At 34.2% G+C, this 24,833-nt stretch overlaps 3 protein-coding genes and 1 long non-coding RNA gene across 4 annotated transcripts in view; 2 read left to right on the top strand and 2 right to left on the bottom strand.

Moving 5' to 3' along the window:
• LOC123265220 overlaps positions 1-24,833 on the top strand; it is a 107,608-nt gene that overhangs the window by 47,709 nt on the left and 35,066 nt on the right. The gene's annotated exons all lie outside the window — the stretch shown is intronic.
• LOC123265227 lies at positions 6,640-24,518 on the top strand. The gene is made up of 3 exons (XR_006509540.1): positions 6,640-6,792; positions 6,963-6,966; positions 24,509-24,518. It is a non-coding gene; the product is annotated as an uncharacterized LOC123265227 (long non-coding RNA).
• Positions 11,683-13,470, bottom strand: LOC123265217. The gene is made up of 3 exons (XM_044728874.1): positions 13,351-13,470; positions 12,961-13,281; positions 11,683-12,891 (listed from the first exon to the last, which is right to left on the bottom strand). The coding sequence occupies exons 1-3, from the start codon at positions 13,433-13,435 to the stop codon at positions 12,077-12,079; spliced, it is 1,221 nt and encodes a 406-aa protein (XP_044584809.1). The 5' UTR covers positions 13,436-13,470; the 3' UTR covers positions 11,683-12,076.
• On the bottom strand, positions 13,485-14,370 carry LOC123265221. The gene is made up of 2 exons (XM_044728878.1): positions 13,877-14,370; positions 13,485-13,802 (listed from the first exon to the last, which is right to left on the bottom strand). Exons 1-2 carry the CDS (start codon positions 14,187-14,189, stop codon positions 13,666-13,668), a joined length of 450 nt encoding a protein of 149 aa, XP_044584813.1. The 5' UTR covers positions 14,190-14,370; the 3' UTR covers positions 13,485-13,665.

Below are 24,833 nucleotides of genomic sequence, written 5' to 3'. Positions count from 1 at the left end.
GAATTAAAGTGGAGAAATTGATTTTTTTCGGTGTGCAGCCCAAAATTCTTCAAATTTGAATTTTTTTCCTGAAAGCTGAGAGTTTTTTACACAAAATATAGCGTTTTGCTGATGTACATATTTTTTGTTTCGTCACAATTAAATTAAACGCAAATTCATTATAATTAAAATACTTTTATTTTTGAACTTTTTTGAGATGTGGACACAGTTTTAATGAAAGCATATCCAATTTCATCTTTTAAAGGCACAAAAGTGTGTAATGACTGTGTACCTTTCACCGTTTTCGATTGAGAACATCGTACGTCTAACACATTTTTTTTTATTAAATAATCGTCATTAGCTATAAAAGTAAACTCAACGCTTGTAAAATTTTTCGTTCCCCAGGAAAACAAATCTTGTGGTTTCAGTATATGCTCTTTATTGTTCATTTGTAATGAAGCTCTAGCAGCATATCGCTTTAATGAACCCGCCAGACCATCGCATGGGCAGTTGCAAAAAAATGCCACTTAGCGTTGATTTCGAAGTCAGCATAATGATAACAAGTTTGTAAATGCTTTCTTGTTTTTGAATTGTTGTGGAGCTCCATCAGAGAAGTAAAAAATCGTATTGATGACAGCAAACTTCTTTTTAAGAAAGGCAATCAATTGCTCTTGAAATAAATAAATTAAAACTGTGTCGTGCTTAAGACAATCTGAAATACTAACAAAGCTCAAATGCTTAATAGTATCATTTTCGTTATAATAAATCACCATTGGAAATATAGTAGCTTGATCATTATTCCAATGAAAGCCTTGAGCTGCTTCCTGCACAACGAATGCATAATTTTCCGCAAAGTCAAATACTACGGCGAATTCCCCGCTCTTTAAATTTAGTTTTGTATCAGAAAAAAATCGACTTTGTGTTTTCGCAATAAAATCATGTTTCAAAAGCTTATCAAGTTGCGTCACTAAAGTCTTGATGAAGTCTTCGGAATCTGAAGTAACATTCACAATAGTACAACGGTCTGTTGATTGTCCACATTTTATATTGGATTTCATTAACAAAGAAACAATTTTGGAACGTACTTGGTGTGCGTCATTGTGTACTTCAATTTTTTTTTAAAGTCCTAATAGATAGATTTTAGGAATTTCATAAAAAGTGAAATTTTTCGTAACCACGTACACTAAATACGTTCCAAAATTGTTTCTTTTAATTTTTAAATTTACAAAAAAATTTTTTTTAATTTCCGAAAATCATATACAACCATATCGGTTACTTGGATTTTTTAATTTTTTATTTTATATCTTTTTGTAAAGAAAAAAAATTTTTTTTTCTTAATAGTCTTATGAACGTGGACTTGGCGTGATTTTTTTACAGTGAAACTGTTTTTGTTCCGATATTAAGCAGTTCTTGAAACTCTACATCACTTACTTTTTCAGTGTCGTTTATAAAATCATACATGTGTACCGTAAATCTGCTCAGTATTTCTGTAGTGGGCACAAATAAAGTGCACTGTTCGTAATCTCGTTTTAATGAAAATTCAACTATCATAATACTCTGAACCATTTCTAGTGCTAACTTGTTCCTTAATTTATCCTTTATCACAGCATATATGGAAAATGCTCTCTCAACATCAGCATTTGAAATGGGAGAAGTTAACAGTGCTAAAACAAACTTAGAAAATTTTTCAAATCTTCTATTGCCGCCTGAGTCACGATCCTCGTAAACTTCTGACCAAAATGATACTGTTTCATTCGTATTATCCCACTGTTTATGAGATAACATGTTCTATTCTTTAATAATATTATCTTTTGATCCATACAATGATTCCCTAGTGAATTGTTCCAAGAATTTGGATAAATCAGGTTTCCTCTGTGATGTAGCGTAAGTCGGTGTCAAGACATTCATTGATTTCAATATAGAAATATTCATAGGCAATCGTTCCTGAATTTCAGTACATAGTTTCACTAAAAAATCTTTACACCGAGCTCGAATATTAGATATTTTATTTGATGGCACTGATTTAGCTTCTTGATCAAAGTTGTATCCAAAAAAAAACTGATGTATGCATAAGATAGTCTTGAAATTTAAAATTAACTAGATCGTCGTCCTTAATTTTCTGCAGTTGAGATGGAACTAAAATTTTCTGCAGAATACTCTTATATAACAAAAATAAGTATTTTAGCAGTTTAAATATTTCAACGTTACTACTTTGAAATAGCTTATTTAAATTAGTTAATAATTTTAAATTTGAATGCAAAAAAATCATAAATAATTTATACGCTGGACAACCCATAATATCATGTAAGTACTGTGCTTGTAAACATTTGTCATTATTTTTAGCTAATTCAAATAGTAGTTTTAACTCTTCCCATTGCTCTAAAATAGTATTAATTGCAGAGTATCTAGCCAACCACCGAGTCCCGCTCAGACCAGCAATTTTTTCAGATCCTTTTTAGCTTTATCACCATTCATGACTTTATAAAGTTTTTTATATTCATCCTTACGCTTTGGACTATTGGAAAACATGACTATTGGAAGAATACACATTTGTAAGCTTTAATTGAGAAGTTATCCGATCCCACAGCGTTGGACATTAACCTTATGATCGATTTTCTAACTGATTCCGAACTGAGTTCTTGGAAACTAAAGCGCTCATCACAATTTTGATTGTACATATATGTGATATCCTCCGTGATTACTTGTGACTCATTAGTATTGCCTGATGATTCTATAAAATAGTTATTTAGTTTATCAAGATCAACTCTCAATACTAACTTCGTTTTCTTACTCTTAATTAAGCCCAGCCTTCTAAGGTCATTCCAAAGTGCCCGTGAATTTTTTGCCATACTTAGTTGGCGATCAAAATATCGCTTCTTCTCTCTAGTTAACCTTTGTTTATCAGCCGCCTTACATTTGAATATTCTCTGTACGCATAACCAGTTCTTTTGAAAATACGATACAGCTTGTCCCGTTGACTTTGAAGATCTTTAATGTCTGGCGTAAACCATGGAGCCAGAAGGTGACGTGGATAAACAGTTCTTTCCGGAGCAATAGTGTTAATAACATTATCCAGATATTCATGTAATGCACAATTCATTTCATCAACTGTATCATTTATTCTATCAATGTGATCATCAATACCATGACACAGATCACGTAGTTTATTATCATCCACTGTATTCCAATTACGACACCTGAAGCTGTTCAATTGCTGCTGGTCAACCTTATGCCTATATGTAATAGATATTACGTCATGATTAGATAAGAAGGGTTCCAATGATTGATCAGATTGCAAGACTTTATGAAGATCGTCAACTATACAGACATCAATCCACGAATCCGATTCACATAAATAATGAGTTGGCAGATAGTCTACGATGTCCAGGTTGAGGCTATTACAAAAGCTACGAAGCTGATCTCCATAAAAACATTTTTTGCTAAGATCAGAGTTGAAATCTCCTAATAGTATGATATTGTTGTATGAAACCATGAGAGTTTCAAGCTCATCCTCTAGATCATCAAGATGCCCTATGTTGGGAGGTTTGTAGATTACTCCAATAAGTATTTTGTCTCTCAGAGATGCTGAAACTTCAACAAATAAATATTCAGGATGTTTATCTTCATTGTTAGCATCTGATGCTACTGTTATGTAATAATTATTAATTTATAGAAAATTAATTATTTTAAATGGTTTAATTATTTAGTATTTAGTCCTAGCGTGTTAGGCTAATAGACCGGGAACTCCGAGGTTTTAATCTATTGAGAATAGGTTTGTTCGAATAATTGATCGTTAGTTGAATTTAATACATATATTATTTGAATTAAAAGTTAATTGAGTTACAAAATTATTACAATTGTTACAAGTATTACACAATGGTTGAAATTTAATATTTTCTTTCTTATAACGAGTTTACAATATTACTAAATTCACAAATATTAATAATTGAAATGTACCTGATAAAGTTGATGAATCTTGTTAATTCAATTTGTTTTAGTTGATTTTACTTCACGATTTTACTTTACTTTTACAAACTGTTTAATTTCAATGAGACAAAATTACACGTGGTCTATTGAGACTTACTTAAACTGTGTACGATGTTACCACTAGAAAGGTCAAAGCACGAAGAGGCCGAACACTCAGAAGTTTTCCGGGTCCGAGATTTTTTCGGTCTCTTAATTGTTAATTGGAGGGAGAACCCAATGCCCAATTAGCTATAGAATTTCGGGGACTCTTACCCTCTCTTCGGATGTTTCGGAAAACTACTATAGTGGCGGTCTACCTTGAATATTGATGCACAAGTATAGGTCCCGGTTATGCACTGTACATTTGTGATAATGGATAGGCGCATCTATACACACACATATGCACATAGAGATCTTAATGTTAATTTTTACTTTACTATATGAAAAATTTAGATATTAATATTTCGTAACTAAATTATTATATGCGTAACTAAATTATTTAAGCGATTAAACTACAATTAAATAATGTATTTTAACAATCGACTAAAAATTTAATGAACAATTAGTCAATCATTGTTAATAATTACTTCTAATCATTTATTACTCTTAACACGTGTTTTAACTAAATTTATTTAAACGATTAAACTACAATTAAATAATGTATTTTAACAATCGACTAAAAATTTAATGAACAATGAGTCAATCATTGTTAATAATTACGTCTAATCATTTATTACTCTTAACACGTGTTTTAACTAAATTTATTCCAGGTTATAGTTTTAAAAAATGTTGTTTAAGGTTTTTACTTATTATTGTAAAATTATTATTTTTCTAAACTTAAGTTATTATCTTTTTATTATATGTCTATACAGTAGACCAAAAGATATTTTCCTCAATGAGTTTATAATTACGAAAATTTCCCAGTCTGGACTTTAGTGCCACAGTGCATTTACGAGTATCTTTAGATTTGAAGATTTCCAGATAATATCTTCCAATTTTCTTTTTCGGCTACAAGTCCATTTACGTATAACAAAACTCCCATTTACTTGTTTGTTAAGCCTTCAAATCGTAAGAGCATTGAGGTTCCAGACTAAGTACTTAAGTAAGGGACATGGATCCGAACGAAAAATTATGACGGTCTTCAATAGAAATAAATAAAAGAAAGAATTTATAAATAAAAATTAATATTAATAAATAAAAAAAAATGTTTTACATAACACTACATACTTAGATCTTAATTCGTTTCGAACATAAAGAGCAACCCCACCACCACTCCGAAGACCACGATCATGCCGATACAGCGTATAAGATGGTAATGAAACTAGAGTGTCCGATACCAGATGATTAAGCCATGTTTCAGAGACAGCAATTATATCATAGCAATGAGATCTAAAATATTCTTTAAAGAGTTCAAAGTGTTGCTCATTTCTGAGAGATTGTGCATTAATATGACAAACTTTTAAATGATTATTTAAGCTACGACGCGATGAAGTAAATGTAGTTATAGAAGAAGTAGGTACTGGCAATGAGGGAGCTGATAGTTGTTATTTAAGAACATCTGCAAGCGGTTCAAGTCCCGCTGATGGTCGCAGCTTAACTGGCAGCTTATCAGCAGTATATCTCACAATCACAGTCGAAAATTAAATCCAAATATTCTTTGGCTGAAGAAGAGCATCTGGTATCAAGTCACCTACTTTAACCACGTTGCCTTTGACATTGTTCAAAAAACTGTCAACGTACTTCTGACTACTAAATTTTACACGTATATCACGATTTCTGTTTCGGATCCTGGTACCCATACGCTCAGTTTTAACGATTTCATTATCAGTTATACAGACTTTGAGTTTATTAGATAACAGTAAAACAATATCAGCTAATTTTTCATCAGCTGATTCAGGAAAACCTCTCACAGTAATCTCATCAGCTAGAAGCTGAGATTCTAGTTGTAACGTCCTAAGTTCCAAGCTTCCATCAGATATACCTTTAGCAGCATCCTTTATTTATTCTATAAATTTTGCATCAAGATTCGCCGGTAACTTATTATTTTCGACCTTCACAATTCTAGCCTCCAAAGATTTAACATTTTTTTGGAGTGTACCGTAGTCAGTTGCCAGCTTGTGAACCTGATCAGTAATAGCATTCATAGTTCCAGCAAAATTATCAAGTTTTCCCTCGATAGCATCCATTTTTTGAAATTTAGCATTAATTTCCGTCAGCACTCCCGAAATGTCAGCAGTGCAGAGTGGACAGCTGTCTACAATTTTCCCCGCCACACGTGCCTTGGAAGATAGACAATACCGGATTTTGACACAGTTGTCATGAAAATAATGTTTACACGCGGCGCGACTTTGGACCGCTACTGCCTGTTCTGTTATCGACCTCAAACACAATCTACATGACATAGAAATCATGAAAAATTTCACTAGATGGTAGCACACAGAAATTACAACCGACAACTATTATTTTCACTATAACCTTAACTTTAATATTTGAGAGGTATTTTGTAGATTTTAATTAATATTACGTCTAGTAATCAAAAGATTATTACTTCAAATAAAAACTTCGTTCTTCATTTACAGTTCACTATAAAAATGTTTTATAAATAACCACTCGGTATCAATAATTACTTCTACTCAAATTTAACAGAAAAAAATACGTCCGCTCTGTACAACTATATACTATATACTATCTTACAGTCTGTACCCGCATTTGCCTGTGCCCCGCCCCTTAGCACAGTGACCAAGGAAACCACAGAAACCTGGCCAGGGTACAGTCGGCAAGCGAGCAAGCCTTGGCAATCCCAGAAAAATTGCGACTGCCAGGGCTCGAACCTACGCCTGAGCGACTGTTGTACGGGCAGTTTAAGACTTAAACCGCTCGGCCACGCAGTCGCTACTCATGAACGAATTTTATGATATCCCACGCCGAAAAAGATTGCGAGGGCGTTAACAATGAAAAATTGCCGATTTTACACTATAGCTCTATAGGCTCCAAATTGATTAGGAATTTTCTGTGAGAGATGTAGAAATAATTTACAAACGAATTTTACGATAACTCACCATACAGGGGTTTGCGAGGGTGGGTTGTTAACTATTAAAATTTTTAATTTCCAAGCTATAGCTCCTATTGTTGCCAAATTTAGTAAGAGTTTTCTGTTTTCTATATGTGATACAGAAATGATCTAAGAGCGGATTTGGTGGGTTGGGTTAACAATAAAAAATCTTAATTTCTAAAATATAGCTTCTAAAAGCTGTAAATTTGGTAGGAACCTTTTATTTTTTACGAGATCATCTCTAAACGGATTTCAAAAAATTCTACTTCCTATAGGGATTGCGGGGGTAGGTGTGTAAAATCTAAAATTTTAATTTCCAAACTGTAACTTCTACAGTCTCCAAATTTAGTAGGAATCTTTGTGGATAATGTGAAGTTCAGCTGAGAATGGATTTTCTCGAATTCTAACCTCAAAAGAGATTGCGGGGGCGTTAACAATGAAAATCTCTCATTTTCAAACAATAGTTTCTATGGACTCGAAATTATGTTGGAACTTTTTATTTATAATGTAGAAATCATCTCGAATAAGATCTTACGAAATTCCTCCCCAACATAGGAGTGCGGGAATGATTATTGTCAAAAAATTCATATTCTTCAAATACAGTTCCTACAGATATAAAATTTGATAGAATCTTAAGAGAAACGGAAAATTACAGAGATGGCCTTCAAGGTCTGGGTAACAGCTAGCATAGTATACAAGGCGTAAGAGTGGAATTATGTATCAAGAACGAACTTTAGTAGTCTGATGATTAGTAAAATTGAGAAAATACCAGCGGTAAATGAGCCTAAGTCTATTAGTGCTCGCCAGACCTTCCAACCGGTGCTTGTTGCTAATTTTTGAACGGCCTTTGTTGAATAAGCCTATAACGTTGACGCTTCCTGCCGGAATTATTCGCCCTGCCGCTCCCATTGCAATAGAATTCAGAAGTGCAGGTCTCTCTGCTGGAAGCATGATGCGGCTTCTCGGCTATTTTAAATCTTTTTGCGAATAGATTCCAGAAATTGCCAAGTGTTCCGGATTTTCACAGTGCCACGTTGGATTCGTTAACGGTTGTAGCTGCTGAGGTTTAGGTGCTCTGATTGGCTGCAGCGTTATATGAAACCAGACGCAGTCGATAAAGTAACCTACTGGTAGGTTAGTGTTACATTTTATTAGTGTACCGCGTTGCACTAATATTCTAAATTTCGGCGTTAGGAAGTAACTTTTGTTGTTGTAAGTTATCGGTAGCTCCTGGTAGCAATGTTCTGTCTCACGCACTCTGAGAGGTGCTGAGATACATTCGGTGATATGGACCAATTCTCCGGCGACGGTTGTGTAATATCTCGGACCTTTCATCAAGGCATACCCGAATTCGTCTAGTATTTGTAATGACAAGGCCAGCGCGTTAAGAAGCATAGATCGTTCTAGTTCACAGCGTCGAACTAGAACGTTGTGATAGAGATTTTGTAGTTGATCACGGATGAATTTCTCGACATATATAAACTTACTGTTTATATATGCGAAAATTTCTATGTCCTTGGTTTCGATGGTCTCCACCGAGAGGGTATGACCTTGATTTTTAACGACAATGATGAACAATTTCGGATTTTCAGTCTTTATTACCGTATGCCCACATTCGTCCATCCAGCCCCGTTGCGCGAGTGCAAAGGTGATGTCCTCTGTCGTGAGTGAGAAAACATCCGGTGATTCGTCTTGACCGACTAATTTCGTGGCAGGTCCGTGGTAAAGTTGCGCGTATTTCATAAGGCAAGATTCTTTTGGTACTTTGCTCCAAAATGCGGACATACCGTCACTAATTACGCAAGTAAGTTTTTCCGCATTACACCTCGTTCCGGAACGCAACATCACTTCGTTAGTCTTAGTATTTAACGCGGTCTCGTATTCGCTTAGTGTTATTTCAAAAGTAGTGTCCACTACCACTCCCGACCACTTCCGTATTTATTAATGAAGGTTTCTTTTTCACAATTGCCCCCCATACTTTGACTACCCGCTAAAATTGCCACAAGATGACTTGTACTGTTCATCTTTAGTTCATAGAATGGAACTCGATCAAATAGCCAGACCGATCCGGCCTCGTGCATTCGTTTACATTTTGTAACAAGGTAAAATTACCCTAATTCGATAAGTCGCCAGATATCGATAACTATTCGACGCAGTACTGGCGCGTCTCGATCTTCGGGCCTAGAGACAGAGTAGGAGGGGATAGTTTCGAGTTATTATAGGTGAGTCGTGCATTGCAAAGGAGAGAAGTGGTGTAACCGCCAGATAGTGTGCCACGGAAGAAAAGAGGGACCGATCTCCGGAGTAGTTACAGTCGAAGGAAGCCAACAATAACTAGGACTTCAATTTCAAGTAGTGAGTTAGATCGACGTTTTATTCATCAAAGTATCTAAAATTACTCTGTGGGCTAGAAGTGGACCGCGGTTCGTCTAATACCAGGTTTACTTCTCGTCTATTTAATGATCTATTATTTAATTGCGAATAATTCGAGAATTGTTTAATTTTTATTTAATTAACATTCGTTAGTCGGTGCTGAGTGTTCCTCAAGGGGATTTTTACCCGAGCGTCACTCAGAGATCTTGCGGTGAAAAGTTCGTGAGAATTTATTTGGTTAAAAATGAATTTACTCGGTTATTTATTAACTTATTGAACATCTGAAAACGGGTTTGAATTGTACAATTTGTGCTGAACAATTTAGTCATGTAAAAACCAAAGGTAAATCTTTCACGAAAATCCATTGTCTTCTCACGAATCCTAGTCAAGCGTCGGTTTAATTTTACAACGTAGATAATCCGGACCCAAGGTCAAAAGTTAAGTACTAATGAATACCTGGCGTCCATTTTAAGAACGCAAATTCTTGTCAATTATTTTTATTGAATATTTTACACCGATTTATTTAATTAATTCTATTAATATTATTTATTGCGAATTTATTAATTAATTTTACAACGCATTTACATTCAATTTAATCAAGGAAGTTTTCGGTGTAATTAAACTGAGACTGAGATAATTTGTTATATGATTATTTAATTAAACGGTAATAATTCTACTTGATTGATTTATTAAATAAAACTTAAGTTCCGGGAATTCTTTAGTTAAATTATCTTTGTCATTTTATGGAAAATTCCTTGTAAATTATTTACCAGCGTGCATATTAAGTCCAAGAATGATTAGTTAGAATTATATAATGAATATTCTTAAGAATTTATTTTAATGTTGAATATTAAATTCAGGTTTTGATTTAGAACAATTTTATACGTCGAATTTAGTTCAGACTTTTGGTAAAATTAAATTGTTAGTTTTGGAAATTTTGTGTAATTTAATTGCTGGCTAATGACTGAAGTATTTTAACTGAGATTAACGTTGTATTAATTTTTGCTGAAATTTATTATAAATTTTTATAAATAAAATAAAATCAATTTAGTATGTGTTGGTGATGCGTGTTAAATTTGTACGGGTCATGTGTGATAGAGAGTGTTAATAGTGTTATAAGTCTTGGTAGTCCGATGGACTTAAAATCAAGTTATGAAAGTGTGTAAAGTTTGGTTTGTTTAGTCGTCCGGTGGACTTGTAGTTTAAGCTTAGTTTAGGACAGGTGTGGGAGACCGTTTGTTAGAAAAAGCCCATAAGTTTTAGTCAGGTGTGAGAGACCGTTAGTTAGAAAAACCCCATTAGGTTTAGTCAGGTGTGGGAGACCGTTAGTTAGAAAAAGCCTAACTAGTTTTAATCAGGTTGTGGGAGACCGTCAGTTAGAACATCCCAGCTAGTCAACGCATCGTCGTTTGGAAAGGTATCGTTGTAAATATTGTTTGTCTCGCAGTTAATTTCTCCGCGTCGCTAGATAATAAGTTGATTATAGTGTGAGTGAGTGAGTGATTACATTTGTTAATTTGTTATTGTTAATAAATTTTGGATCCATTGTTAATTAAAGGTTTATTTATTTCACAGCACCTTCCTCCAGTCTCTCTAACCTATACGATAAGCTCTCAGCTCTGGACCGGTTTCAGGAACCGTGAGAATAATCCTGGTGGCGCCCTTTTATTAATTTGGTTTTTGATTTCATTTAGATAGTTCATTGTATTATTGTTTCTTATTGATTTAATGGGGCCAATTGGACAGCTTTAAAAACTGTTACAATTTGTTCAAGTCTATATGGGGTATTCCATGCCAAATCGACCACTTTTGAACTCGACCCCTTTAAATTTTGCTGAAACATTTCCATTCTTTTCTACCTTTTGAAAAACACTTTTGAGAATTTTTTCAAATTTTTTTGGCCAACCCAAAAAAAGTTATGAATTTTTCAAAAAAACGGCTTTTTTATTTTCAAATAGCCATAACTTTTTCAGGCATCGACTTTTGGGTACCTTTTTTTTTTTTTAAATTTTTGTTTTTAAATGAACTTTTTGAAAAAATATATCAGAAAATCAAATATCATCAATTCTTCAAAATAATCGGCTTTTTTTTACCAAAACCGTTATTTTTTGGAAGTTCGACAGTTTTTTTTTTTTTTTTTTTTTTCTCAAAAAAAACTTCAATTAATATGACAACTCTTCCCGTCCATCTCGGAGTGGCTCGGATTATTTTTTAATTTTTTTTATTCAATTGAAAAAAAATTGTCAAATTTTGAAAAATGGAAAAAAATTTTTTTTTTCTAAGTTATTTCTATAATAAAATAAATGTAATTTAAATGTTTTGTGGTATAATATCCTTAATTTATAAGCTTATAAAACGATAGTAAATACTAAGCTTATTAATTAATATTGTTAATTTTTAATGATTTTACAAAAACAATATAATAATTTAATCATTAATGTTCTCTCTGGCGTTTCAATATTTTACAAATTCTATGTTCATTAGAGTTTGAGAATTTTTTTACATACAAACAACCATTTTTGTCGGGGATTACACAATGTAGTTGTTGAGTTCCTACAATTGGTTTCGTTTTTGTAAATCTGTCATTCAAGTCGTTCAATGCTGTATTATAGTCTTCTTCTGGAGAAAACTTGACTATGATATTTGGCAAGTTATCCGGATCAGAAGTCCATTCGTAAAGTCCTATAGGTGTTGTTATTTGTTTATCTACCGCAAGCTGGAGACTTGCTCTTGCTGCAAGTCGTTTGAGGATACCACCAATTCCATCACACGGACCTTTGCCATGGGCAGTTGCAAAAAAATACCATTCAGCGAAATATCAAAATCATCTTCATGGTAGTACAAATTAACAAAATTTTTAAAGTTTTTAAACTGTTGAGGAGCCCCATCAGAAAAGTAATAAATCTTGTTACAGCGTTCAGGAAGACTTTTCACATAATCAGTTATTATTTTGATGAAAACATGAACAGCAACAGCATCGTGATTATTACAGTCTGAAATAATCACTAAACTTCTGTGTTCAAGTTTGTCATTTACTTTATAATAAATAACTACCGGAAAAACTGTCGCCTGATCATTATTCCAGTGAAAGCCAGATGCTGCATTTTGTACTACGAACGCATAATTCTCTGCAAAATCACAAATAATGACATATTCATTTGGTTTTAGTGTTTCCTTTAATGTTTTTAAAAACTTAGCTTGTTCTTTTGCAATGAATGAGTGAGGTAGAAGAACTTTCAATTCACTACAAAGGTTTTCAATAAATTCTTCTGTAGGCTGTATAAAAGTTTCTAAACTGCACCTTGGTTTTGATACCCAACGCTTGTACGTGACATTCTCGATTTCCTGATTCTCAAAACATGTCAGTAAAATGTTACTCAACTCATCTACCCCTGGACACTTGTTACATCCACCCAAATAACATTTTTCTGTTGGAGTCTCATATATTATCATGTCCAAGCAATCATTATAGTGTTTCAACGACTCTTCTGTATTCCTCGTTAAAGAATGAACATTTGCACCTGAAATAAAAGTGATTGAGTAAACTGAAAATCTAGGCACGTATGATTATTAATAAATTGGATAATTACCAAGCATCATCAACTTAAAGTTTTGATGGATAGTACATACACAGATAGTATGCGTTCCACTTGCTCCTGCTAACACACAATGTTTCGGCCGTAACGAAGCAAATTTCGAAAATCCAACTTTCTCTGCAGGGTTTATTTCACGGAAACATTGGTAAAGTTCTTTTAAATTAGACAGAACAAGCCGTTTTTGGACGTGTACCCGATTACCATCATCATTTCGAACTGAAACAAAGTCTTTCATGCCGGGCATCAAAGCACTATACTCATCATCGTTGTAAAAATTCGCAATTTTCAATAATATTTGATCAGTAATTGTCGTCCCTTTAAAAAAAATGTTAAGTGAATCAATCTTCAGATGTATTAGAGCCATTGATTTTACGCTATACCTACCTAATTTTGTTTCAGGTGTTGAAAGTATACCTTTTTCTTCAACCAACTTTTTTGCTACTCTTGATAAATGTCTTGATGTATTCATAGTTTTACAAATACGTCTTTCACCCCATTTTTCAGGTAACAAAGTTAAGATTTGTATCTTTAAAGACTTTTCTGTTTCTTTATCATTGAATTTATCGTGCAGCTTTTCAATTAATGAACGAAAATTTTCACCATCGTCATCAATTGATCCTTCGTCAGCAGTTGAGAGCAAAATTTTTTTCAAGCTGTCAGACGTCTGATTTATTTTATTACTCAAAAATTGATAATCATTCAATTTTTTGAAGGAATTGGCGATTGATTTAATAGTCGCAATGCATCGTTTATACTGGGTAATTGAGTTGCAGCACTAACTTGGGATGCCGAGCTTGATTGTGAATCTTTGGGTTCACTATTAAACGACAAGGAACCTTAAAAAAAACAATGAATCGTATAGCTGCTAAAAATGCATTCAAGTAATGTATAAATAATTTAAAAAACTTACGGAATGATGAGGACAACGGGAGATCTGTGGCAGTTGTGTTACTATCACTGTCAGCACCATCACTGTTCTCATTGTTATCACTAGAATCATCTTCATGATCACTTGCATCAACGGTAGTATCATTACTAGTATTTGTTTGTTCCTTTACCAATTTTAAAGCTTTGTTTCGACACGAACTGCATAATAAATAATTATCACTTAATCCCAACGTGACTTTCATGATGTCAGTCGCTGGACGTAAACTTTTTTTTTTTAAATGTGATTCTAAATCAAATGGATTACAACAACGATCGAAAAATATTTTTGATGCCATTATGTCTCGATGAAATTATTCCAATCACTGTAGATGAGTAGAAGTAAGATAATTATCTTTTCAAACAAGGTCAAATCAACTATAACAATAATTCTCTTATTTAAAAAATGGAATGACAAAAATCTCTCACTACATCACACAAAAGGTTAACAGGTTATGTTTGGATATGAGCGTGACAGCCTTACTTATGGATCGAAACATACTAGCGTATAGTTTTTTAGTATACTGACTATAGATAAGTCCATAATTGTCATACCCTAGATTATCGATATTACTGATATGTTCAAATTTGAATCTTAGTATTTACTATCGTTTTATAAGCTTATAAATTAAGGATATTATACCACAAAACATTTAAATTACATTTATTTTATTATAGAAATAACTTGGAAAAAAAAAATTTTTTTCCATTTTTCAAAATTTGACAATTTTTTTTCAATTGAATAAAAAAAATTAAAAAAAAATCCGAGCCACTCCGAGATGGACGGGAAAAGTTGTCATATTAATTGAAGTTTTTTTTGAGAAAAAAAAAAAAAACTGTCGAACTTCCAAAAAATAACGGTTTTGGTCAAAAAAAGCCGATTATTTTGAAGAATTGATGATATTTAATTTTCTGATATATTTTTTCAAAAAGTTCATTTAAAAACAAAAATTTTTAAAAAAAAAAGGTCCCCAAAAGTAGATGCCTAAAAAAGTTATGGCTATTTGAAAATAAAAAAGCCGTTTTTTTGAAAAATTCATAACTTTTTTTGGGTTGGCCAAAAAAATTTGAAAAAATTCTCAAAAGTGTTTTTCAAAGGGTAGAAAAGAATGGAAATGTTTCAGCAAAATTTAAAGGGATCGAGTTCAAAAGTGGTCGATTTGGCATGGAATACCCCATATTTAAAATTGTTGCTCAAAGTATTGTTATTATACGTGAAATATATATCGTATAACTAATAAAAAACACAATCGACGTTTAAAAAAATAAACGTAGCATATACATGCTATTCATAAAAAAATAAAATTGAGAGAATATATTAAAATTACTTGGTAAGTATATTTGATAAATAAAAATTACGAAAACGGTTGACCCTAAAGGCCATCTCTCCAACTTCCCGCCAATTCCACACCTAAACGCTTGAAATTGCACTTATGACTTTCTGAGCTCTTCGCACTCAAAAACACAATTTGTGTGTTATTTTGAGCTCTCTAAGCGCAAAGAATTATCTCTTGTATGCTTTAGAGCTCTTCGAGCTCAAAAACCTGATAGAAGTTTAATACAACAATATTTTTTTAATTTTCAAACTGCAATCATTTCTAAATAAATGAATCGATTTTCACGTGGTTTTCAGTAATCCATGCACTTTTTCAGAATCTATGATAAACTTTTGAACACTAAGTGATCGAACCGAAAATCTTAGATAAATTTGAACAATTGACTTTTTCCGAATTTTTTCAAATTTTTTCAATAACTCACGAACCAATCAACCAATTTTCACGTTTTTGGTGGCAATCGACGTGATTTTTTGGGCTCTAATAATTATTTTACTTCGTCAAAAACGATCCAAAAAGAAATGTTGAAGCTATGTGAAAAAAACACTTTTTTCGAAATTTTTCGTTTTCGATAACTCTCGAACGAATTGACCGATTTTGATGGGATTGGTGGCAATCGACGTGGTTTTTTAAGCTTAAGATCTGATTAGTTTTTGGAAGTGATCGGTCAAGCCGTTTAAAAGTTATTCCAAAAAAACGATTTTTTGAAAATTTTGTTTTTGAGATTTCTCAAAATCTAGCGAACCGAATCGATTCAAATTTCCACGAAATTTAATGGCAATGATATTCTTTGGAACGCCATCTATTTCGATCCGATCGGCCAAGCCGTTCCAAAGTTATAAGAGGTTTACATACATACACACACACACACACACACACATACAGCCGCACGGACACCATCGCGGGAATAGTCAGGGAAGCTTCCTAGGACCTCAAAACGTCGAGATCTGATGAAAACTCGATTTTCAAAAAACGGGGTAAAAACAATAACTTCTCGATTTTTTAAAATTTTCAATTTTCTTAGCGGGAAGTTAAAAACTCAAAGTTGATACTGTAATTTTTTGAGTATATGTATTAATATTTATATTCTATATTGTAGTTTTTGTCAATACAAAACATCATGGCATCCTTAGCCAAGTATGATTTTTTCATATTTTAACTTAAACTTGTTAACTTTTCTAATAGTTACTTATTAGTATGACTTTTCATAAATACTTATTTTTGCAGTTTTTTACATTTTAGATTTAAATGATTTCTTTTAAAAGATCAATGGGTTCACTTATACTCTCGCTTGTGAATATTTCTACAAGCTAGAGAGTCATAGATGTGTGTATTATTGAAGGGGTTTTTTTTACTCAAAATTTTCTACCTGGAAGATCCTCTTATTTATTACAGACATACAGTAAACTTTTCTTATATTTGACTTGTCTTTTTTCAACACCTATATAAAGCAATTAAATATAAAGAGTTTCCATTATAATCACCGATGTGTTTTGTCTATATAATATTTCAAAAGAATATCAATTATTATGTTAGTTACAAATTTGCGATAATTACCGTTATTTTTCGAGAAAAATAGAATTTACAAATATAAAAACTAATCTCATTATAAATTCAGTACTTAACGGGCAACTTTTATTGCTTCTATAGCGATGTTTTGAAAATTTACTCTCTATTTGGACGTCTGGAGAAATTTTTTGTTTTTTCCTGTACTTCTTGTAGTAAAGATATGAACAGTTATTGTATACATCTGTAGGAGTATATATAATAGAACTGGTCAAATATTCAAGTATTTGGTAACAAACTTAGATGCAAAAAAAATGTTTCAAGTATTCCGTAAAGATAAAATTTATGCTAAACTGCGTGACAAAAAATTGTTTATGTTGACAATATTATATGGTGAACAATTTGTGGTGAAAAATACGTGACGCTATCAATAGTTGTTGTTGCTTTTAACATACTTATTTTAGATATTGAATCGACAATTTTTGAGTTAGACAATAAGGAAAATCGCACTGTTGTTGATGAAACTTTATTAATTGCTTTTCAAGCATCTAGATATAAGATGTTAAACTATTACAGGAAAACCATTCGGGTTTATTGTTCGAGTTTGATTTTAGATCCTCTGCATAAGGTCGAAAAATTCGACGAAACCGATTGGGGTAAAGAAATAAAGAATGAAGCTACCCTATGTTTCGAAAAATGTTATAAAAAATACGCTAAAAACACCCTCAATAATCAACCAACTGGGAGCGTAGTCATTGAAAGCTATAATGATTCTATTAAAAAATGTGTTGACATTAATAGCCTGTATAAAACTTCGACAAAAACTACGAAACATTGAAAAGCTGAATTTGAAGAGTATTTACAATTAGAAAGAGAAGATAGAAACATAAATATTTTGGAGTGGCGGAAAGTGCATGAAAAAGCTTTTCCTACCCTTTCCAAAATGGCCAAAGATTTATTTAGTATAATAGCTACATCCGTACCTGTTTAACGATTATTTTCTACAGCAGGTATGATCATGACAAAATCATGTACATCATTGAAAGATGATGTGATGCAAGCGTTATTATGTTTGAATTCTTGGTCATCGTGTAATTTAAATGATAGATGTAAGTTAAGAATGTCAAAACTTAAATAACTTATGTATATGTAAAAATATTGTTGTATAAAGAACGTTTTAATTATAGTTTAAAAAATAATTTATTATTCATTTTTGATTTCATATGATATTTGTTCTTAATATTTAGAACTAAGCGAGATAAGACGAGACAACTGGTAACAAGATGAGACCAAGACGAGACAACTAGTAACGAAACGAGACCGAGATTCGAACGAGACTTAATTTTTTATGAATTTTCGGGACCGAGACGAGATTTTTAGTATTCTCGCCTACTTTCGTCTCGAGTGAAGCCCTACATAGCTAACGAACGAATCAATCGATTTTGACTGGCTTGGTGGCAATCGACGTGGTTTTTTGATGTTCAGAGTTGATTAGTTTTTGAAATTAATCGGCCAAGCCGTTTAAAAGTTATTAAACAAAAATTCCATTTGAAAAAAAATTTTTTCGTAGTTTTTTTGAGATCTTTCAAAATCTACGGGTTTGAATCGGTCAAAATCGTATTAAAAATCAAAGTTCAGTCAAGCCCTTCAGAATGGCGTCAACCGCAATAAAATCGTTCGAGCCGTTCAAAAGTTATAACAGGTTTACATACATCCACACACACACACACACACACACACACACACACACACACACACACATGCTGGCACTTTGGGCACTTCGGATCTCAGTGCAAAAGCGAAGTCGACCGGTCTAAGCTCTGCATAAGGTGCGGAAAAGAAGGACACAAAATTGCTGATTGTAAAAATCCAGCTAAATGTGCACTGTGCTTTGAACGGCACGGCGTAGAAAAGGCGGCTCACCATGCAGGCACGAACAGATGCCCCATCTTCCAAGAAGCGCTCCAGAAGATAACGAAGCCAAGAACATGAAGATAGTGCAGCTCAATCATTGTGAGGCTGCGCATGACCTGCTCATGCAAACTGTGCGCGAATTAGAAGCAGATGTAGCACTTATAAGTGAGCCTTATAGACATCTGAGTAACCAACCCTGGGAATCCGACAGCACTAACAAAGCCGTCATCTGGTCCTGCGGTAAATGTCCTTTTCAGAGAACAGTCAACAATAAAGAAGCTGGCTTCGTAGCAGCATGGGTAGATGGCCTCCGCTTCTACAGTTGCTATGCACCACCTAGTCTCTCTAATGAGCATTTTGAAGACTTCCTTGATCGGCTAACTGAGGACGCGAGAAAACACTTTCCCGTGGTAATAGCTGGTGACTTCAATTCCTGGGCAACAGACTGGGGCAGCAAATTCACTAATACACGTGGAAAAGCACTTCTCGAGGCAATGGCCACTCTGGACGTGATCCTTCTTAATACCGGTGACACGCCAACGTATACTAAGGGAGAGGCAAACTCAACTGTCGACCTTACATTTGTCAGCAGTTGCTTAGCTCGAAGAGGTTTTTCTTGGAAAGTATTGAACATCTATACAGCCAGCGACCATAGTGCGATACTATGGGAAATATCAACTGGCCAGAAACTAACAAGAGACAACAGGAGCGCTAGCGCGGTTGGGTGGAAAGTTAAGTCTCTCGACCCCACTGCTTTAGTAGTAGCCTTAGACTGCAATCTGATCATCGTAGAAACTGCTGAAGAGAATACCAAGGACCTAATGAGAAGAGTCACCCAGGCTTGCGACGCTAGTATGTCTCGGAAACGTCGCATAAATTCAAGACCTTCAGTGCACTGGTGGAACGATCACATTAGTATTCTACGCTCAAAGTGTTTTAAAAAAAAGAAGAAAGTCTCAGCGTGGCTACAGACGATCTAACTCCGCAGAGCTGTTGGCAAAGTATAAAAAGGCCCGTCGAGAACTGAACAGAGCCATCAAAGAAAGCAAAAGACGTTGCTGGAAGGAACTGGTCGCAGAAGTTGAGAAAGATCCATGGGGCAGACCGTATAAGGTGGTTATGACCCACTTGAAATGCCAACCAATGCCATCACCTACGTGTCCACAACTCCTAGAGAAGATTGTTACCATGTTGTTTCCCCAACAGCTGGTATTCACCTACAAGTTGGAGCAGCTCAATTCTGAAGACATCCCAACTATCACGTTGGACGAGTTGATAGAGGCAGGAAATCGAGTAGAGAATAATAAGGCGCCGGGATTGGACGGAATTCCTAATATTGCCCTGAAATCAATCCTTAGGGCAGCACTGACATTATTCCTGGACGTTTACGATACATGCCTGAAGGAAGGGACTTTTCCCCAGAAGTGGAAACAGCAACGGCTAGTGTTACTTCCGAAGGAGAAAAAGCCGCTGGAAGAACCGTCATCCTACCGACCACTCTGCATGTTAGACACGGCCGGCAAGATATTCGAGCGCATAATTCATCAGAGAATAGAGGCTTTAGTCGATCCACTCCTAGCAGAGAACCAATTTGGTTTCCGAAAAGGACGGTCAACTCTGGATGCTATCAAATTGGTTGTTGATATAGCCAAGGATGCAATCGCCGGAACGAGATGGAAGGGTGGAAAGAAGAAATACTGCTTGGTGGCTGCTTTGGACATCAAGAATGCCTTCAACTCCGCTAACTGGGACTGCGTTATGCGGGCTCTAAAAGAAAAAAACATACCAGGATACCTTCGCAGAATAGTAGCGAGCTACTTCACGAACAGGCTCCTGAAATATGACACGACGAATGGTACGGAAGTGTACGAAATCTCCGGAGGAGTGCCACAGGGATCAGTCTTAGGTCCTCTGCTATGGAACATCATGTATGATGGTCTCCTGAGAATAGCATTGCCTACGGGAGTCAAACTTGTAGCATATGCGGATGACGTAGCTGTCGTGATTGTCGCAAAGCACCTCGAAGAGATAGAAATGGCATTTGATATTACATTCAGACGAGTCAATTTGTAGATGGACATGATGAACTTGCAACTAGCCAAGCATAAAACCGAGGCAGTGCTCATCACCAGCAGAAAAACGGTAGAAACCATCAAGTTGAGAGTCGGAGAACAAGAAATCACATCACAACCATTTATCCGTTATCTGGGAGTGATGCTGGATGCACGACTCAACTTCAAGCAGCAGGTGGAACATGTCAGTGCCAAAGCGTCAGTAGTGGGGGCTAGTCTTGCACGGCTGACGCCTAACATCGGAGGCCCAATGCAGAGCAGGAGGCTACTATTGTCATCAGTAGTCACATCAATGCTCACTTACGGAATATCCATTTGGGCTGATGCACTGGAAACCCAAGAATCATGCAGAAAAGCTGGACCAATATATCGACTGAGTGCCCTACGAGTAGCTAGTGCCTTCCGCACTATATTAGAAGAAGCAGTGTGCGTCATTGCTGGAACCCTACCTCTTAGAGTTCTAGCAGAGGAAAGAAGGGCCCTTTACCAACGAAAAAGGTCAACTGCACTGAGCCCTGAAGAACTTAGAATTGAAGAACGGCAGAAGAACATAGGCCGATGGCAACTACAATGGGATGCTGCAGAGAAGAGTAGGTGGACGCACCGTCTCATACCTCGGATCGACATTTGGCTTAACCGGAATCACGGTGAGGTCAATTACTATCTTACGCAGATGTTGTCGAGACGTGGGTGTTTTCGAGAGTATCTACACCGCTTTAAGCACGATGACTCTTCGGAGTGCCCGTCCTGCCCAGGAGCTGCTGAAGACGCGGAGCACGTCTTCTTTGTATGTCCTCGTTTCGATCCACAGCGTGAAGAACTGGAGAGGATCCTGAACCAGAGAATGCAACCAGATTCACTAGTGGAAGCAATGTTGTCATCAGAAGCTGCCTGGAACGCTATCAACACGTTTGCAACAGAAGTCCTTAAAGACTTGCGTTCCACCGAAAGAAGAAGAGCAAATAGCAGAAGATAGAAGGAAGGTAGTTAACACCTTAGCCACCAGAAGGAAGAGCAGTAGCTAGATCCTCCCTTCACGAAGTAATGCCTGACGGCGGTTTCCATGAGGGATTAGAGGAAAGAAGGAAAAGGGGTTTAGGGTTTAGTGGGTAGGGGCGTTAGTGTCGAGTTTTAGTATGACGCTGCGTCGAGTCGCCACATATCCAGGCCAAACAACTATGCCTAGAATCCGTAAAAAGGATTCCTCCCCCCCCCCTAAGGGAAAAAAAAGAAAAAAACACACACACACATATATATATATATATATATATATATATATATATATATATATATATATATATATATATATATATATATATATATATATATATATATATATATATATATATATATATACAGACATACAGACACCATCGCGCGAATAGTCAGGGAAGCTTCCTAGGACCTCGAAACGTCGAAATTCGATGAAAACTCGATTTTCGTAAAACGGAGTGATAACAATAACTTCTTGATTTTTGAAAATCTTCGATTTTCTTAGCGGGAAGTTAAAATTTTTTTTGAAGCCCGTAGAATTTTTTTTAGATGAGAAAAAATTAGGAAAAATTTTTTTTCAGTACTTTTCTGAGGATTACTCCAGACCCAAACATGATAATAAATTTTTGTGGTCATATCTTTAAAGTGGATACTTGAAACTACAATTTGCTTTTTTTTTGCTGTACGATCATTTCCCTCGGAGTTACAACTCCTTGAAAATTACCCAAAAATTTTGAATTTTTTTTATAATCCTTAATTTTTGTGACTACTGTTATTATCATTTTATTATTAATTATTTTATTAATTCATCGTTTATAATCATTATTAATATTCTTACTTATAATTAATATTAATTATTAATAACGTCAATAATACAAATTTTATATGATAGATATCATTAGATATAAATAAAATTTTTAAACTGGTTAAAAACAATAATTTTTAATTTACAAATATTTCTACAGTTTTTGCAAAATTTATTTAAGTAACTTGTTTCAATATAATCACGAAGATTTATAGACTAATATACAGTTATAGAACAATATTCGTACTACTAGCTTTGACGTCATGCGAGAAGAGAGATCATGCTTTTCTATCGCTTGTTGCGTGTTCTCGCTAGCACGCTCAGGTTTAAACGGAACGTGACACTTTTTCATGTGTGCTGCCAGTGTTCGTCAATTTATGAGACGTTATTACGTCAAAAATTAGCTTTTATTTTATACTGGAGGGAAAGCAACAGAAAGTTGGGAAGAATTAGACAGAAGAGATACCGAATGATTGGAAAGAGAAAGTATAAATCGATTGGTTGAATGCAATTTTTAAACAAAAAAAAAAATAGAAAAAAGATTCAGTGTCAGATTGAGAATAAACAAATTAATAAATACGAATGTAAAAAAGAAAAAAAAACATGGTAAACGCTTGATTCTGCAGGCAATCCCTGGAACTTCTTGCTATGTACGAGTTTCAAACGCTCGAGAAATTATCTATTCCACAGCTTAAAGCTCTTTGATTTCAAAATGATTCACATGAAAAATTAAACAAGTAAGTATATTTTTTATTATTAAATTAAAACATGTTAGTACCTATAGTATTAATTTTCTTCTATTATTTGGGACTGTACAGAATAATTAATTAAGCAAAGAAATTTTTTGATCGTAAAGCACTTTCTGGTGCTACTCATCATGAACCGTGCAGTAAAGCCAGATAAGTTAATCTTAAAATTTTTTAGAAGTGAAAAACGGTAGAGGCATAAAAACAACAACCGCCGCTCATTGATTTCAATCACTCATTTTTTTAACGAAATTTTTTCAATAACTTTCTTTATTATCAACTTTTGCGATAAGTTTTGATTATTATTTTTGAAAATTTATAGTTTAAAAAATAATATTTATGTAAAACTATAAGCAAAAAATGCAGTACTGTTTATCTCTGTTCTGTTAATTGTAAAAAATTCAAAAAGAAACATCCCCTCTACATTGACGGAGGCGCTCGATGTAGCTTAGACAAACGTCAGTTCTTTGCTTTTTTCTGATTAGCAAGCACGCCCCTACAGTAGTACAAGAGACTTCACGGACGACATATTAATTGTAATTTCGTTTTGACAAGTACCATTTCGATAAATATTACGTGAAAAGATCAATTAATTATAAAAATGTGATTCCTTTGTATAAAATGTTTCATGCATCACTCAACACATTAAATCAATTTAATTCTATAATTAATGCATGTTGATATTGATTTGACCTAAAAATCAAAACACGGTTTTTTTTGTATGTTGAAACTTTCAATTATTTTAAAATGAGATATAGATTATCTAATGACTCTCCGAAAAAATCCCCCAATCTTAAAAAGTGATCGGCTAATTTGGCGACTAAACAAAGAAGACCTTTTAATAGACAGTTGCAAAGTGCTGTGTACTCCTGCTGGAAACAGGCAGTACGGGAAAAAGAGAATGGAGGCCTACTCTATCCATTATTACAAGTTAGGTAATTATAATTTACACAAAAATATACCTATATCATTAATTTCCAATATAATCTATATTGTTGTTAATAAGAAAAACCTTTTCAAGGTTTCATATAATTATCTCTGATTGTCAATTTATTGTGATAAGTATTTAGGCTGCATTCGAAAATACTCTGTCTCTAAATACATAATTAAAAAATGACCTTGTATCTTGTAAACTATTGACATTTTTAGAGATATAAGCTCACCCCGACATAACACTCACCGAGACCTTTTATTTGAGTACCCACATCAATTTTTCATATATTGCGCATTGAATAATTACTGAAAGAGCGGAAAAGCGGGGATCAGGTTTAGGTCTGGATATCTCAATTAAAACGCGTAAATTATTATAAAAAATAACACTAGGAATTTATTTACATTAAATACACTCAATATTTAATATATTTAATAGCGGATTGTTAAGATAAAAGCGGATTTATAAATTACAGCGTGGTTTGCAAAAGCGAAGCCGGTTGACACGTGGTTGAACACTTTGCCGGCACTGAAAAAGCGGTGAAAATAATGCACAAATAACACAACTTATCTGAAACAAACTAAAGCGAATTATTAACAATTAATTTAAGCAAATTAAATTATTAAATAAGCGAAATGCGGT

Source organism: Cotesia glomerata, linkage group LG5, assembly GCF_020080835.1.
Source record: "Cotesia glomerata isolate CgM1 linkage group LG5, MPM_Cglom_v2.3, whole genome shotgun sequence".
Taxonomy (NCBI): Eukaryota; Metazoa; Arthropoda; class Insecta; order Hymenoptera; family Braconidae; genus Cotesia; species Cotesia glomerata.
Note: the sequence above shows the minus strand (reverse complement) of the source record. Positions and strands in the feature narration are given on the sequence as shown.

Bases quoted from the DNA above. Each gene is read 5' to 3' on its own strand.
- LOC123265217 (XM_044728874.1), bottom strand. From the start codon at position 13,435: ATGAATACATCAAGACATTTATCAAGAGTAGCAAAAAAGTTGGTTGAA. The intron at 13,282-13,350 runs GTAGGTATAGCG...TTTTTTTTAAAG, and splicing joins AACACCTGAAACAAAATTAG to GGACGACAATTACTGATCAA. The intron at 12,892-12,960 runs GTAATTATCCAA...CTTTTATTTCAG, and splicing joins CTTTAAGTTGATGATGCTTG to GTGCAAATGTTCATTCTTTA.
- LOC123265221 (XM_044728878.1), bottom strand. From the start codon at position 14,189: ATGGCATCAAAAATATTTTTCGATCGTTGTTGTAATCCATTTGATTTA. The intron at 13,803-13,876 runs GTAAGTTTTTTA...GTTTTTTTTAAG, and splicing joins CCCGTTGTCCTCATCATTCC to GTTCCTTGTCGTTTAATAGT.